Below are 14,083 nucleotides of genomic sequence, written 5' to 3'. Positions count from 1 at the left end.
GGGTTGAGGTAGATGAGGCGATGCGGAGGAAAGAGAATGGAAAAAAGCAAAAAAAGCAAATCCTTGAAGATGAAAAGCACGTACCAATTTACCAACCAACCACCAACCACCATCCACCACCACCATCGCCCCCCCGCGCCATTTCTCTCCCGCAGCGCGCCGCCGACCTTCCCGAAGCGCCGTCCCGGGGGATACCCTTCAAACACCGGCCGACGGTTCTGTGCGACGTGGACGGTGGCACGGTAGATTGGTCCAACGTTGACAGCGACATACCCGGCCTTTTCTACGTAGTGTGTAGCGGCGTTTGCTCTCACTCCCTTTCCCTTTCCATGCTCCCACCAGATCCATCCTCCTTCTCTTCCTCGGGGACATCCCGGGGGCCCTGGAGGGGAGCAAAATGAAATGCGGAGAGCCTCTCCGCTTTCCCAACGGTCGCACCACTCTCTTTCGCTGTCTCCAGCGGACCGCCACCACCACCAGCAACACCACAAATCATCCGATATTCGACTGGATACACGCTGCAGCGGAAGGTGAGGATGAACTGGGACAAGCAACGCACCACGGCAGCCTTTCCCGCCCGAGTATCCGACGTCTACGAAATGGGTGTCCTCCGCGAGCACTTTGTCCACTCGGAGCATAACAGTTACCGGGCTGCCTGGATAGTACTGTAGCAGTGGGTAAGGTAGGTCAACCAAATGCATCAACGGCCGAGATCAATCTACTCCGGAGGGAGTATACCAAAACGCAAAAAAGCAATCAATGCTATCTCACATACTACGGTATCAGGCCAAAGTTTAACCCCCTTGTCAGGTATCTTCGCCCGTGCTTTTCGAGATTACATCAGCAGCATTACTTTCGAGATTCTTGTGCACGTCGAACACAAATCTGGCCATTGAGAGTCACTGCTCTACCCTGGCCAGACCCACGCTACCTGGTAGGGAGTTTAAACTTACCCCTATAGACCAAGTAGTACCAAAAAAAAAACCCCCGTCCATGCCTCAGACGTACAGATAAATACCCTGGGCCAAGAACAAACGGGAATTAGTGAAAGGGCCCCCAAATCTCTCCAACGTGACAACGCTCCTCTAGGCTCTCCAAGCTCCCCTGGCCTGGTCCCGTAGATTGCGCGCCATCGCGTCCCCTCCTCTCCCCATCCCTGGACCGCTCGCTCGTAGCTCCAACTGCACCGTGCCAGTGCCCCAGTGATGGCTATCAACAGGGGGGAGGAAGAATACCTAGTTGAGGAAGAGAGCTTGGAGGCCTGCCCGGAGGAAGAGGGGTCTCTGCAAGCTGTGGCGAGGTTGGCTCCTCACCCTCCTCCGTGCTGCGTATCCTCTTGACCAGTGTGAGACTGCCGACTCAGATTGAAGGCAAAGATTGAAACTTTTCTTGGTCCTCAGCTGTGCAGCAGCAGCTCCATTTCCCTGCAGCATCTCAAAGCAACTCCAAGTCAAAGTCTCCAACTATCCCGTATCCAGACGTACAGTAGTCGCGTACGCACCCCCCGGCGCCCCCACTACACACCTCGACCCTGACCCTGAACCTGACCCCGACACCCCGGTCCCTCTCGTCCATGATCCATCCACATCGACCGGCGGCGCCCATCCAACGGGAGAACAATGTCCGCCTTCAGAACCGCTGGAGAGAGAAAGTCGAGACTCGAGAGACGGGCCAGGCAGTGGCCGAGATGATTCCAGATGTGATGATCAGCGTCCGTTGTATCTGAACTCCCTCTTACTTCTAGTTATCATTCAAGGTACAATGAAAAGTAGAGAGTACATGAACCTAGCTGCAGAGCAAAGGGATGGGCCCCAGAGTGAGTGGGTGGGATAATTCGGCTCTCACGGCCGTGTCGGCAAATAGGGATCTTCACTGCACAACCCATCGTTTTTGTCCGAACATGCACCCACGGCCACGCTTCGGATGCGAATGTCGGATCATTCAAAGTCGTGCAAGGGAGGGGGGGGGGCGGCAGTGGATGACGCCGCTGCTCCATCCTATGCGTCTAATCAACGAAATACCATACCTCTGTACTGTAAGGCTGGCAACAGGCATGGGACACACAATGCGAGGCGAGAGGCAATTGTAAAAGAGTGAGGAGAGGCGCAACCAGCGCAGATTGTATTGTGTTGCGACCATACTCCTCCAGTGCCATGATAATACTGGCTCATATAGTACTTGCATGCATCGCCACCGACTTTCCCTGGAGCCAAATTCCGGGGGAAGCCGTGCAAACGAGCATAACAGTTGTTGCGATAAATTTCAAATCGGAACAGAGTCCGAGCCGCCCAGATCCAGACAGTTTCCTTGTCTGTCCCATTAACCCAAAAAGCCAATACGAAATCACAAGAGAGAAGAAGAAAATATAGGGGAAAAAAAAAGAGACTGGCAGCCGACCCTCAAAAATACAAGAAAGGGAAACGCCGCCGTGCGGAGAGTAGGGAGAAAGAAAAAAAAAGGATCAACGCGATGACAAGCTAGCAATTTCCCGACTGCCATCCCGTCTTGTTGTCTAGGATGCCAAGGTTCATCAATCGCTCCGCCCTCCCGTTGCCCATCCCAATCCCATGGCGTCGTGCGAAGCCGGAATGCAAGTGGCCCCTGTACATGATGTCGCCCCCCCATGACATGCTTCACCCAGTAACTCCGACCACAGTAGTGCCGACCCGAGGAGGAAAAGAGAAGAGTGTGAGTGAGAGAGAGAAAGGACGAGGGAAGAAAGAATACAACGCGCGGGTATACCGGGATGAAGGCAATAAAGAAGATAGTGAGAAGAGCATCTGGCGAGTACAAGAACAGCGCGGATGGATAGGCGCCATCCGCCGTGAACTGGCTAATGTAGTTCAGGTGCACAAGAAATCAAGTCCGAGGCGTCTGGCAACGCTCTGCCAGTCCCAGACAGCAATCCACTCGCCACACTCCATGAGGTGCCAGACTTCTTCCAGGACCTCGAGGACTCTATCGCAGTTGCGAAGACCAGTGTAGCCCCGGACCGACCGGATGATGCCTCGAAGTCGCTCTTGCTGTGTGGGGTCGAAGCATGTAGTACCAATGACCAGACTCGGCATCAGCAAAAGGGTAAGAGCTGGGTCCGATGGCTTGAATCCTTCCATGATCGATAGAGACTCGTCCACCGCAGCAGTGATGCGATTGTCATGCTGCTGCGGGCGGCGAACCGGCGGGGGAGAGGCTGGGCGTTGTTCATCAATCACAGCGCAGCTAGAGGACCCGGCATCGGACTCATGCATCGAGCTCGTCCTGGACGGCCCTCGAGAGTTTGGCTCCCGTTTGAGCTGCATCGAAGAGGGGAACCCAGAACCCATGCTGGGCCTCAGGCCGGGAGACGAGGCGCAGCTCGTGGCCGTAGACGGCCTAGAAATTTGCGAATGCCGGCGGGAGGAAGACGACGAGGTTGAGGTGGCGACAGATGTAGCTATAGAGTAGACGGAGGGCCGTCTCTCTGGAGAGGTAGGAGGGTAGATTGTGCGGAAGAGATGCAGGAACATCATGTGTTTGTAAACCAGCCCAACTCTGTGACGGCTATCACCTGGTGGCCAAAGAGGCATCCATTGCTCAATAGCCTCTTGAATCTCCTGCGCTCGGTACAGAACGTGATACGTCACGACAGTCTCGGCGCGTCTGTAAATGTTATCCCGGATGACGTTTCGGATTGTGGTGATTTGGCAGAGATGTTGAAACAGGCCATCAGCAACACCCAGAAGACGAGGCGAGTCCAACGGAACCAGGGGGCTCCAGTCCTCGGAAGCCAAGCGTGGACGGTTGGGCGCGGGATGCCAGAGGAGTTCGTCCGCGTAAATGTGGTACTGGAAGAATTCGCTGATGAAGGCCAGGAAAACAGGATCCTCTGGAGGGCTCTCTTGGATCAATTGCTTGTATCCGCTCAGGTGAACACGATGCGCTCCATGAGATTCACCTTCAATCAGCGTGGTGACCAGGAGGCAAAGGATTTGGGCGTAGCGAGCCGACAAGATTGTTTCGCGATCATCAATGTCCTCCTCCGCCGAACGGTTCATGTCGGCGTACAGAGTCTTCATCGCTTGTTCCTCGTGATATGCTGACCGGGCCTGTAGCGCTTCTAGGGTGGTTGTCGGATTTCTCTCGAGTAACTTGGCGCCGTACGGTGTATCAAAGTCGATGTGTTTGCTACTCATGGCCAGGATCGAGTGCATCACGCCCTGGTGAAGGTTTGCCAAAGGAAGAATAATGTCCTTAAAGGCATTCTTGGCTTCTCCCTCAACAGTCAGGACGTTGCTGAGGTGGACGCCGTAGTGTCTCCAGAATATCTTGTCCTCGATCGTGTCGACGCCGTTGAAAAGAGGTTGCATGGTGAAAACGAGCGACTCCTCATCCCCAACGTGATCTTCTTCCGAGTTAGACCATCAACATATTTGCTGGATTCATAAGCGAGCACTTACCAATTGTTGCCTTTTCTTTGCCGCTTCTCCATAGCTTCTTCTCATGATAGCCCTCGCAGACAACAGCATTCTTCTCGCAATTCATACCTGCTTACATGTCAGGGAAAAAAGTCCCAAGCAGTGAGTGATACGGCAGTGACACTTACATCTCGGCTTCGCCTCGTCACACTTCTTCTTCCGTCTCCGACAGGTAATGCAGCCCGTCTTGGATCGACCCTTGGTCACCTTACTCTGGTTGATGATGGATGCTACAGGATGTTTGCGTGGTCTTCCTCGGGGTCGCTTCTGCTTCAGTGAGTTTGTGGCCGAGACCAAGGTAGTTCCAGTTTGCGCTAATGGGGCCTCCTTAACATCGCCCAGCTTTAGATCGTCGTCGTCCGTGGGTTCTATTTTAGGTATGATGGCAAAAGTGTCGTCCGACTCCTGTTCCCATACAATGTCGTTATCAGCATCGTCTCCATCGCACGTATCGGCGTGGCCAGTGCTCCAGGAATCGGTGCAGGACGAGGATGCGGAGTGTACGATTGTCGGGTCGCCGGACGGCTCTAAATGGGGAATATCTACGGCGGCGCTGACGGGAGACAGCTGCCCGGAGAGAGAGTGAGGAATGCTGGTCGAGGCCATCCAAGCCGCTGCCGTTTGGGAGGTTGGTTGGTGTGGAAGCAGCATGTCGTCTTGCATGTTGTCGTCTGAAGAGTTACTGTGGTGGTCCGACCATGAGAGATCCCCGTCGTCCGAAACCATTGAGAGAGAGGTAGAATCCATGGCTCGTCACTAGCGAGACCATGCCAACACGAAATATTCAAAACCGGTGAGATTCTGGTGGCCAGTTGTTAAAGCGATGCGTCGAAGGTGGAATGCTGGTGCGGTGGCGACAGGATGGAATCTGGACGGCCTGAGTTGTCGATCAATCGTTGAGTCTGGTGAGAGCTACGGGATGTCGAACGGTGTGTGAGGTCGAGCAGGGAGGAAAAGAAAGGACGGCAGTCAAATGATATCTCTCTCAAGGACGAGTGACCAATGTCGAGATACATGAGACAGGGAAGCGGGCGAGGAGTCTTCTGAAGATCAAGACCGTTGCGGTCCGCTCAAGAAGAAGGCAAAGGCTGATCACTGGGAAAGCCGACGTGGAATGGAGGGGCTGAGATGGGGTGGAGAGATGATCGCTGGGTCTTATTTGGGAACCAGCTTGTCGTCGAGACGAAGTGGGAAAAGAAAGAGGGTCGTTGGACGACAGGATATGGGGCCAGCCGCTTCGAGGGGCGGGATATGCATATACATATCTGCAGATAGCTGCGCTCCTAGTGGGTGGGAAGTCGGGACGGCGACAGGGTCTCGAGGTGAATGAGGGAAGACATGCAGAGAATCGATGTTTCTCCCATACGCACTAAGGCCCCCTAGCACATTGGGTAGCTCCCCTCAAGCAAGGTGCGAGAATGAATGGTCCATGGGATGGGGGTACGGATACTTCATACGGAGCATGGGAAACAAGACTGTCTGCCTGCCAGTAGCCTCCGTACGAATACATAGTACCCACACGATGGATGGGCGAACATGGGTGAACACGGGCGGATAAGGACGGTGTGGGATGTGAGGTGAGCAGCGAAGTGGTGGTGAGGTCTCACATCGCACCGACTTGTGCCAAGACGACAGCCGGGGTTTTGATGCTCTCTGCTGCCAGCTTCCTTGCTCCTCCGCCCCCAGGGCAGTCCCTATCTGTGCCGTCAGTGCCGTAAGGAAGGCCATGCTAATTAAAGAGCCCAGTGGTCACCGTATAACGACGAGGGTACTCCGTATGGAGTTCTACTGTATGTACGGATAATCGTAGAAAAGACACGAACCGAATCGCTGTCAGCTTGGCTCTTGTCGACGGTGGATGACAAGTGGATTTCGGGGCATCCTTGACAGCATCTCTCTCCTCTATCTGCGATACATTTGTGCAGTACTCCGTACGGCGTACTAATTACAAGGACTGGTGCTCACCGTCGTCGAGAAGCAGAGAGGAGAGTAAGTACGCGTGAACAGACGACGTAAGACAGAGAGACGAGGAGAGAAAGAAAGAGTGAGAAAATGGGTGCCTTTCTCAGTCTCTCCCTCTTTCTCTCTCTCTCGCCAACGTCCTGTCCGCCGCTCCCACATCTCGCCGGGCCCCTCCTGACTCCTCCATCAGCCCCGGTCGTTGCTAGCGCAATATGGCCGACAACCCTTGCCAGTGACAGCAAGGTACCCTCAAGTACTGCAAGTCGCTACCCGCACGACACCACCCCACGATGGTGTCAAGAGCTGTGATTCGCCGTCGTAGATTTTCTTTTGGCTTTGACCAGAAGCTGGCTTGGCCAGAAAGCTGGACTGTGCGTCGACTCCTTGAGTCCTTGGGCTCAAGTCATGCGCGGCCATGTTGTATCGCGGAGACTCCACCTCGACTGCTTGAGACGAAGTGAGCAAGAAAACCATTCATTCCTACACTAACAAGAGTGAAAAGTGAGAGACGACAGCCCGTTTGTCTTTTCTGCAGGCTGGTCAGTATTGACCATGACGAGACCAAGAGGGGACCGGCGACCGACAGTCGATCGTCAATTCGCACGACTCATGAGTCGACAAGTTCAGGCCAGCTAAGTGGCCGGTTTTTTGAAATCGCAATGGATCTATCCGTATTGCTCCTGCGCCTTGGACTGGTTCCGTTGGCGGAACGAAGACATGGCAATCGGCCGACAGCCGCCATGAAGGTGAAGAAAATTGACCGGGACGATGCGAGACAAACCTGACAAGGAGGGTGCATCATTGCTTGGGATCGCGTCGCGTTGTGTCAAGAAGAGTGGGGAGATGGAGAGAAACTCGGAGATGGACATCGGGGGAGGGGAGGGGGGGCTCCAACAGTGAAGGACTCAAGAGTCCAGACTATTAGGTACTGTGCGAGAGGCTAAGAGGAATAAGGGCACCTTCAACCTTGTCCTATGGTAAGCCGTATGTATTAGTCGTGCAGGAGTCAGGACCCAGCGAGACGAGAGTCCAGGGCAGAGATGGGATCACGATGGTTTGCTCCATTTCGGGCACAAAGCGAATTGAGCCAGCGTTGGTCGGTACTTGTCCATGGGCGTTGGGGCAGCGAAGCGTAGGAGAAGTCTCTGTACCATGATATCATGGTGGACTGTGAGACCCAAGGTCATGCTTCTGAGGCCTGTCACTGCATATGCAGGCGGCTGGATTTGGAAAGACGACGGGCTCTGGTCAGAGTCAACTGTCAAGGTGAAGAGACGGGGCGGAGTAGTCTATCGTCGGTTGGCGAATCAGCAAAGAGCTGGTGAGCGATGTGCGGCGTGACTGGCCGGTGCTGTGCGCGGAGCCATTCGTGGGTGGGGGTGGGACGACCGTGGAACCGTGGGTGAGTGGCATCCATGGCATGGTGTGTCGGAGTCTGTGAGGATCATGATGGATGGCATGGAGTCTGGAGATCCAGTCAGGGTCACAGACACGAAGAGTCTGTGGTCCTGTCGGCCGAGATGGCGCGCCGTGAAGGAAGGCAAGGCGAGCCGCAAAGAGCCGGGGGAACACAGCGCCATCTCGACTGCCATGGCATGTACCTCGATCCATCGCGTGGTCGTGAGCCAACCACGGCAAGGTCTAAGAGATAATGTAGCCCAGACAGGGCGTCGAAAGCGCCTCAGCTTTGCAGGTCAGCTCTGGTAGGGGAAACCTTTAGGCAGAGACAAGTCGCCGCCCAAAGAGAACGAGTGTCAGGACTAGGGGCGCCGCGGGGTTCGCAGCAGTTTGGAAAACCAGTAATGAGCCATGAAAGCTTACGATGCATGGCGATGTGTCGGTTTGGCAATGTGAAGGAGAAGAGTATACCAATGTATGCAGGTATGGCTGGCTGAGATGTAGGAGCCGGGGGGGGAAGAGGGTTCGCCTCAGATTGAAACTTGTCGGGAGCGGCAGAAGTCTTGTTGCGTTGTTCTGGTTGGTGCCATGGCGCCCTGTCACTGCAAGCAAGCTGCAATGCAGATGCGGCGCGCTGGGCCGGGCTGCGTGGGAGGCTGGCTCTGGCTTAGTGGCCGGGGCTTCAACATGATCAGGTTGGTGCTGTTCTGATGTTGTTCGTCGTCTTGTTTCTTTTTCCGAGTACTGTGCGTTCGTGGTCGTCGTGGCCGTCGTCGTCGTCTTGAATGTGGCTGTTCGTCGGCATCGAGACTAGGGTGCAAGTTCAGGTTCGGGATATGGGTACCTTGTGGGAGGGCTTGCCAGGGAGGATTTGCTGCGTATTGTCTTGGGTATATTCGTGAGGATCGAGTGGTGACAGAGACATGGTATTGGCGAGCAGTCTTGGCCGGCGTCTCGCCTAGTTGGTGGTCTATTGCCGGCGGAAACGAATCGAGAACTTAGAAGGTCGGCACCTCATCGAATGACTGCGGGCCGCCAGGGTTCGGAGGTATGGGGGCGCTGGAGCACGGGGGCAGGCCGCACGGAGGCTGGAGTCTATCCGTACGAAATATGCGTAGAGTGATGAGAGCCTGGATATCGAAACATAGGGAAGACGTCGACATATCGGTGGAACGTGGAAGTATCCGTAGACTCCATGTTCAATCAGGGCGATGATCTAGGGCGATGTTAGCCTGTTGCATTCACTGTTAGTGGCTCCCCCGGTGTGTTCAAACCTCAGAGTCCAATCTTGCAGGGCCTAGCACGTAGTGGGCACGACCCTGACAGTTGATGGGGGGTCCCTGGGACCAATCCATGCGTCTCTCAGAAACCCTCTCGTCTAAAGATGGTGTAAGTGCCCGTGGGGGAATTGCAGCATAGTTTGGTGTCGATGCTGTAGCCTGTAAGTGCTTCGGATTGAAAAGAGAGTCAATGGAAGTTAAGGTAAAGTCTGTGGCACCACCGAGGTCAAACTGCAATTCCTCGGGCAATTGCTCAGACAAGTAAGAGTGAGCCTGAGGTTTGCCTGTGTTCTCTGCATGAGGTGAGGTGAGAGGTCGACCCGGACTTTCCCAGGCCCCAAAGTACCTCCTCCACCACTTGCCTTAGTACTCCGTACCTTGTGGTATACTATGTAGGTACCTTAAGGTAGGTAAGGAACACAATGCATGCATGGAAGGTATGGGGCAAAGGCAGGAAGGGACGATATCTGGTGCACTTACTAAAATGAGTACCCAAGGTATTATGGAAGGCACACCCGTACCTTACTTTTGCGAGGTGCCTTCCACTACATCCGTTGAGGTTAAAGTAAGAAAGGTAAGAGGTCCCTGGTATTCCGTGCGTCCCTTCCTCTTCCCATCTGCCATCCTGCCACCACTGGTCACCGGGCCCCTCTATTCGTAGTCGTTTCCCGGTCGTCTGTGCACCAAGGTGGGCGGTTCACGAAGCAGACATGGCTGTGCACCATCCTGTCTTCCTACGAATGGAAGGTCCATGCCTTTCTTCATAGTTCGAGGAAAGGGCTCTCTCCCAGGTTCCAAGGCAGGCCAAGCACTTACGGAATGGAAAGCAGAGAGATCTGTGCCTGCTTGCCAAGGGGCGTCGCGTAAGACAGCTTTATCCCTCCTCGTGATCCTGTGCTCTTGACCTTAGGTAGGTACACTGTCGGTATCTTAGGTGGATCTGCCTCGCCGGAGAAAACTCCGCATTTTGTGCTGGACACTCCCGAGCTCTCATGACCGGGCAAGAAGACGACATTACGGTCCTGTTGCCCAGCCCCATCCATCGGCGGTTGACCGAGACCCCTTCCATTGGTGCAACGGTCTACGGATACGCATGCGCAGAATGAACACCTATCCGTACAGAGGACCTGGTGCCTTTGTTGACCTGAGCCTGCACACGTTGACAATGGAGGTCACGGCACGACCTAAACTCTCACTTTCGTCAAACTCCCCACACGGTATCCACTGCCATCAACGTCAAATGCGAGAATGAGATACCAATTCCAAACTCAAACAGAGCGACCACATGGGTATCGCTTCTCCAAGGTTTGACCTTCTCTCGTGTCCCGTCCGTCACGGCCCTGATGCTGATGGAGTGTTAGCGACCATCTGCCGGTGCAACGCGAGCCTGCCCCCACGCCCGGCACATGGGACAGGGGACTTGGGGCCCCTCGAACCTTTGTCTTTCGTATTGGCCATGATCGGACAAGTCGGAATCCCATACGACTACTCCGTACTCTACATAGAGTCTGGACCGATGATCTATACTTCGTACCAAAGCACAGATATTCGAACTAGATTCGGCTCTGCTCTGTCGTCCGCTCTAGCTAGGAACGTGGTTCACCTGCCTGCCTAGACACTGCAAAGCGAGCCATCCGAGTCCACAACCTCTGCCTCCCTCATGTTCTACACCTCAACATCCGTATGCTGCTCTAGAGTCCATCATATCCCTAGCGACAGAGTACAAGAGCACGTAAACAACCACTGGATTACTTCAACGAACTAGCTTCAGGAGGGCCGTGACATTCCTAAGCGATGATGCTCATGCCCTGGCTGTCTCGCATCCGCTATCGATCAACTAAATATCCGTGCCAGGGTAAGGCAGCAGAAGGTTCGAAGCCATTGGTGCATCTCAATCCTCCCCACATACCCTGTTTGACGACTCAGGCATTGTGGTTGCATCTCATCGCAATGCGTCCCTTCGCTCTATTCTTCGGGGCTTGCGTCGGAAAAATCTCTAACAAAGTTGGCCGCTTTGCGATGCCATGGTTATTGGCCATTGAGAGGGCCACACGGCTCAACAGAATCAGCATCACCTGTGCTCCCATTACCTTTGGAAGGGCGGACTGGACAAACCACCCCCTTCCTGTCATCGCCGCTGTGGTCAAGACTCCAACTTTTTTTTTCGTTTTCGCACGCGTATCAAGTCGCGACACTACTCCAAGCAACCAGACGAATCCAGTAGTTCTGCCATCGCGGACAGGACGAGTGGCTAAGACATGCGTACGAATACAGTATGCACTTACACACGGTCTTAGCTCCGGCTAAACTCGCTCATGGAGGTCAACTTGGACTTTCTCCCGGCCGGTCATACTGGGTAATCTGATAGAGGCATGTCTCGGATTGCCTAATTCGGTACTCCAGAGCCATGGGATCCCTGGTTGGCCGAGGCTGACCCAGACGACCACCAGGCCAACCCAGTCAACAGTCTATTGTCTCGCCACTGGCGCGGCCCATGTCCTTTCCGAGCAAGGCTTTCATAGGATGCTCTCAATGATACTGCGCCTAGTTACGCTTCGACCCTCTGCTGCTTAACCAACCCCAGCTTATCGTCACATATCACATACATGTGAGTACGACAACCTCCGTGCCGTGCGGATGAGACCAAGTCAGACTAACAGCATTAACGGCGCTGCTCCTGGGCAATGGCAGCGGGCAGCCGATCACTATCCGAGCATCGCCGAGTTTCTTTCATCACTTGAACGTTGTGAGACTCTGCGACAACCGACCCCGTTTAACTTGAGACGACAATAGAGGAGCAAATAAAGTGACGACGACAAAGGCGGAGAAGGGTGCCGCCCGAGCGCAAGGCTTGGCCCGTTGTCGGATCTGGCTACCTCCCGTCGCCTTTTGACTTTCGAGACGGTGCGTGCCGTCGACGGCTGGTCTCCACCGACATTGGATCATCATCAGTGCGCAATCGATGCCAATCGACCTTCTCTACCCGCTTGTCCACCACCACCACCTTCGGGGCCTCGAGTCACCACCTTACCTACCGTGTCAGTGTGGATGGACACATGTATCCGTACGCTGGGTATGGACTATGGATCATGATTACTGGTTGCTCAAGGAATCTCGATACTGTGATCTGCCCCCTCTCCGGTGGTACCTGAGCAACGGTACGGATAATTCAAGGCCTTCCTGCAGGGCCTATGTGGGCGCAGATGATGCGGCGACTAGGCGAGGGGCTATTTATTTTGCAGCTAATCCACCCACATAGTTACCTACCTGCCTGTCATCTGCGTTCCCATGCTCCATGACCGGTGTCTTTTTCACTTACACAAAGCCCTTCGGCCTACGTACACGTACACGCTGAGCAAATGGCTGCACATAACTCAAGGACTGCTCTCTAATAATCGGCTTGCATTCCTCCCATGACCAGGCTCAGCCGAAGAACTCACTTCTCGACTTCTCATACACAGTACTCTGTCTCCGACGGGGCACTACTTTAACTCACGTCGACCCTAGATCCATGGCCAACAGCACCATTCCTTGTCCATGCCTGTCGAAATGGAGGGGAGAGGAAGTCGATCTAGCTAAAATTGTCAGTAGCGGAGGAAAAGGGAAAGCGAAAAAGATACATGACAGTACTTTCCACCACACCCTCCGAGAGACAGCCGCAACCCTCCACTCATTGGTGCGCATTCGACTCGTTTTGCGATTCACCTTCCTTGCCCTTGGCGGCTGTGGTTTTGGCACTAAGGCTGTGGGGGGGCTTGTTGCTTCTGTGTCCTCGATGCCCGGCAGGCATCTTGCTCTGGTTCGTCCGCTGGCCCTTCGTGCGTCTCCATCCTCAACCGAAAGGGGTCCTTGTTGGAGAGCAACCTGAGACCATCCATGCCGCTGCAGAGAGATGTCCGCTGCAGACTCGGGGATTTTCCCAAGGGGGCCCAACAAGTGGATGATTCATCAGAGACAGAAAGTCCTCTTGACGATTGCCTCACTTGCTCCCGTCGAGCTCATGCTTGCTGCGACTCAAGCCTGAAGCGATTGCTAGATCATTGATCAAGGCGCGTCACCTCTGAATATCAACTGAATACGCTGCAATGCAGGCTGATGCTGGCAGCAGTGACAGGATCAAGTCAATAAGTTGCGGGAGATTGACCACAGCCCCACGCTCGAAGCGTTTTGCAGCCAACAAGCTAGATGCCTGCGTGCCAGCATGTCCATGTCTCCGGGCCTCTCATGCACCGCGTCAGCTATGATGTTCTGCTGCTCGTCATCAACCCTCTCCCACGCATCCAGTGCCCGTACGGATACCTCCATCGGATACAGATGGCTTGCGTGCTCGAGCAGTGGTCCATTTTACCCATACAACTGGGGGCAATGCGCTTGCGGGAGCGAAAGGGATCTCAAGACGGCCAGTGCCTCAAAGTTCGGATGCGACATCACACCGCCAGATCGCGCGCACCACGTTCCTGGGCAAGCGTTCCGTCGGGGCGACAGATGCCAATCTAGCGGCAAGACCGTCCGATCTATCTTGTCAGGGCTCGCGAGCTGCCGTTAACACCGAGATTGAAACCAACATCGAGCCAGGCCCAAACACACAGAGTAGCAAACTTCTGTTTGGCGCGAACCAGCCTTCTTCTTCATCTGCCGCTGAATGACATCCTACAGGCAGCAAAAACTGCACATTCGCATCCCGACCGTCTAGACAAGTGCTCCAGCTCTTGCATGATCATTGCCGAGTATACAGCCATCCCTAGACAATGAACCTTGTTTCTTCCTATTTCCCACTCAGCCAGCATCCAGACCGCGTCAGAGGCGACTCACAGTCGCAAGGCGCAAGACGACAGGGATAGCTTTGAAGTCAGCTGGCCCCCCACAGAATGCAATCGATTGCCTGCTGGCCAACCACCTCCATTAACGCTTGACTGCTCGCATTCCAGTGTTCGACCTACATCGCACAGCCTTGTTAGATCGACAATTAGTGCCCTTTCCTCGGACATA

The 14,083-nt window shown here is 54.5% G+C and overlaps 4 protein-coding genes across 4 annotated transcripts; 2 read left to right on the top strand and 2 right to left on the bottom strand.

Moving 5' to 3' along the window:
• Window positions 1-397: 397 nt before the first annotated feature.
• CTAM01_09902 (uncharacterized protein) lies at window positions 398-640 on the top strand (the record flags this gene model as incomplete). Its single annotated transcript, XM_060525918.1, has 1 exon — window positions 398-640. The coding sequence occupies one exon, from the start codon at window positions 398-400 to the stop codon at window positions 638-640; it is 243 nt and encodes an 80-aa protein (XP_060379427.1).
• A 2,203-nt stretch (window positions 641-2,843) lies between these two features.
• Window positions 2,844-5,180, bottom strand: CTAM01_09901 (uncharacterized protein; the record flags this gene model as incomplete). Its single annotated transcript, XM_060525917.1, has 3 exons — window positions 2,844-4,381; window positions 4,437-4,523; window positions 4,583-5,180. The coding sequence occupies 3 exons, from the start codon at window positions 5,178-5,180 to the stop codon at window positions 2,844-2,846; spliced, it is 2,223 nt and encodes a 740-aa protein (XP_060379426.1).
• Window positions 5,181-7,670: 2,490 nt separating this feature from the next.
• Window positions 7,671-8,027, bottom strand: CTAM01_09900 (uncharacterized protein; the record flags this gene model as incomplete). The annotated part of the gene is made up of 1 exon (XM_060525916.1): window positions 7,671-8,027. The coding sequence occupies one exon, from the start codon at window positions 8,025-8,027 to the stop codon at window positions 7,671-7,673; it is 357 nt and encodes a 118-aa protein (XP_060379425.1).
• Window positions 8,028-13,459: 5,432 nt separating this feature from the next.
• CTAM01_09899 (uncharacterized protein) lies at window positions 13,460-13,591 on the top strand (the record flags this gene model as incomplete). Its single annotated transcript, XM_060525915.1, has 1 exon — window positions 13,460-13,591. One exon carries the CDS (start codon window positions 13,460-13,462, stop codon window positions 13,589-13,591), a length of 132 nt encoding a protein of 43 aa, XP_060379424.1.
• Between the last annotated feature and the right edge of the window lie 492 nt (window positions 13,592-14,083).

Source organism: Colletotrichum tamarilloi, assembly GCF_030869305.1.
Source record: "Colletotrichum tamarilloi strain Tom-12 chromosome Unknown Scaffold_42.1, whole genome shotgun sequence".
Lineage (NCBI taxonomy): Eukaryota > Fungi > Ascomycota > Sordariomycetes > Glomerellales > Glomerellaceae > Colletotrichum > Colletotrichum tamarilloi.
Note: the sequence above shows the minus strand (reverse complement) of the source record. Positions and strands in the feature narration are given on the sequence as shown.